Source organism: Silene latifolia, chromosome 7 (genome assembly GCF_048544455.1).
Source record: "Silene latifolia isolate original U9 population chromosome 7, ASM4854445v1, whole genome shotgun sequence".
Lineage (NCBI taxonomy): Eukaryota > Viridiplantae > Streptophyta > Magnoliopsida > Caryophyllales > Caryophyllaceae > Silene > Silene latifolia.
Window position 1 is genome coordinate 124,763,070 of NC_133532.1, and position 943 is coordinate 124,764,012.

The window sequence follows — 943 nt, forward strand, 5'->3', positions numbered from 1 at the left end:
GCGATAGACGTAATCAAGGCCGAATTAGAAAAACAATGTCCAGGTGTCGTATCGTGTGCTGACATCTTAGCCTACGCGGCTAGAGATGCAGCGGTCTTAGCTGGAAACACGTATTTCAAAATGCCAGCTGGACGTCGTGATAGTGGCTTCGTCGATGGCAATCTAGCCGTTAACCTCCCTGGAGGAAACTCTAATACAAAGGACTTGATTAGATTGTATGCAGACAGGGGATTGACTGTGGATGACATGGTTATTTTGGAAGGGGCCCACTCGGTTGGGGAAGCGAAATGTGTGACGACCATTGTAGACGATCTGAATCTAGCGAACGTGACAGGGTCCGCCGAGATTATAGATAATAATTTTAGGGAAATGATGCTGAAGAAGTATTGCCCGAAAGCTAATGAGAGCAACTGGTCAGAAATACCAGTGCCAATGATTGCGGATAAATCAGGTTCAGGTTTAGGTTCAGGTTCAGCGGCCTGGGGTGTGTCGTTTTTTAATAATATTATTAAGGGAAAAGGCGTGATAACTTCGGATGTGCCCTTTGCTGTGTATCCTAGTACCAAGGACTTGGTTCGTCAGTATGCTAATGATTCCGCCTTGTGGATGAAGAAGTTTGGTGAGACGATGGTCAAGCTTGGCAAGATGGATGTGCTTACTGGTGAACAAGGGGAGATCAGAAGGCATTGCAGCGTTCAGAACGCTGCCAATATGCATGCATAGTATCGTTCCAATTTTATCAGATGTTTCGCAAAGGGACAATATGCATGCATAGTAGAATTTACATCTACTTTGATTTGTCTTGTGTTCTTGATGGTAATGTTATAGGTAGAATATACACTTGGATCAAATAACCTGGAATTAATTGAAAAATAATACTTTTGTTATAGTTGTTTATTTCAATGCACATTACGGTTTTGCCCACTAGCATGATTATTTAAAT

At 42.4% G+C, this 943-nt stretch overlaps 1 protein-coding gene across 1 annotated transcript; it reads left to right on the top strand.

Annotated features, from left to right (window-relative positions):
- Positions 1-120: 120 nt before the first annotated feature.
- Positions 121-723, top strand: LOC141590700 (peroxidase 5-like). Its single transcript, XM_074411268.1, has one exon. The coding sequence runs from the start codon at positions 121-123 to the stop codon at positions 721-723; it is 603 nt and encodes a 200-aa protein (XP_074267369.1).
- Positions 724-943: the final 220 nt, after the last annotated feature.

Bases quoted from the DNA above. Each gene is read 5' to 3' on its own strand.
- LOC141590700 (XM_074411268.1), top strand. From the start codon at position 121: ATGCCAGCTGGACGTCGTGATAGTGGCTTCGTCGATGGCAATCTAGCC.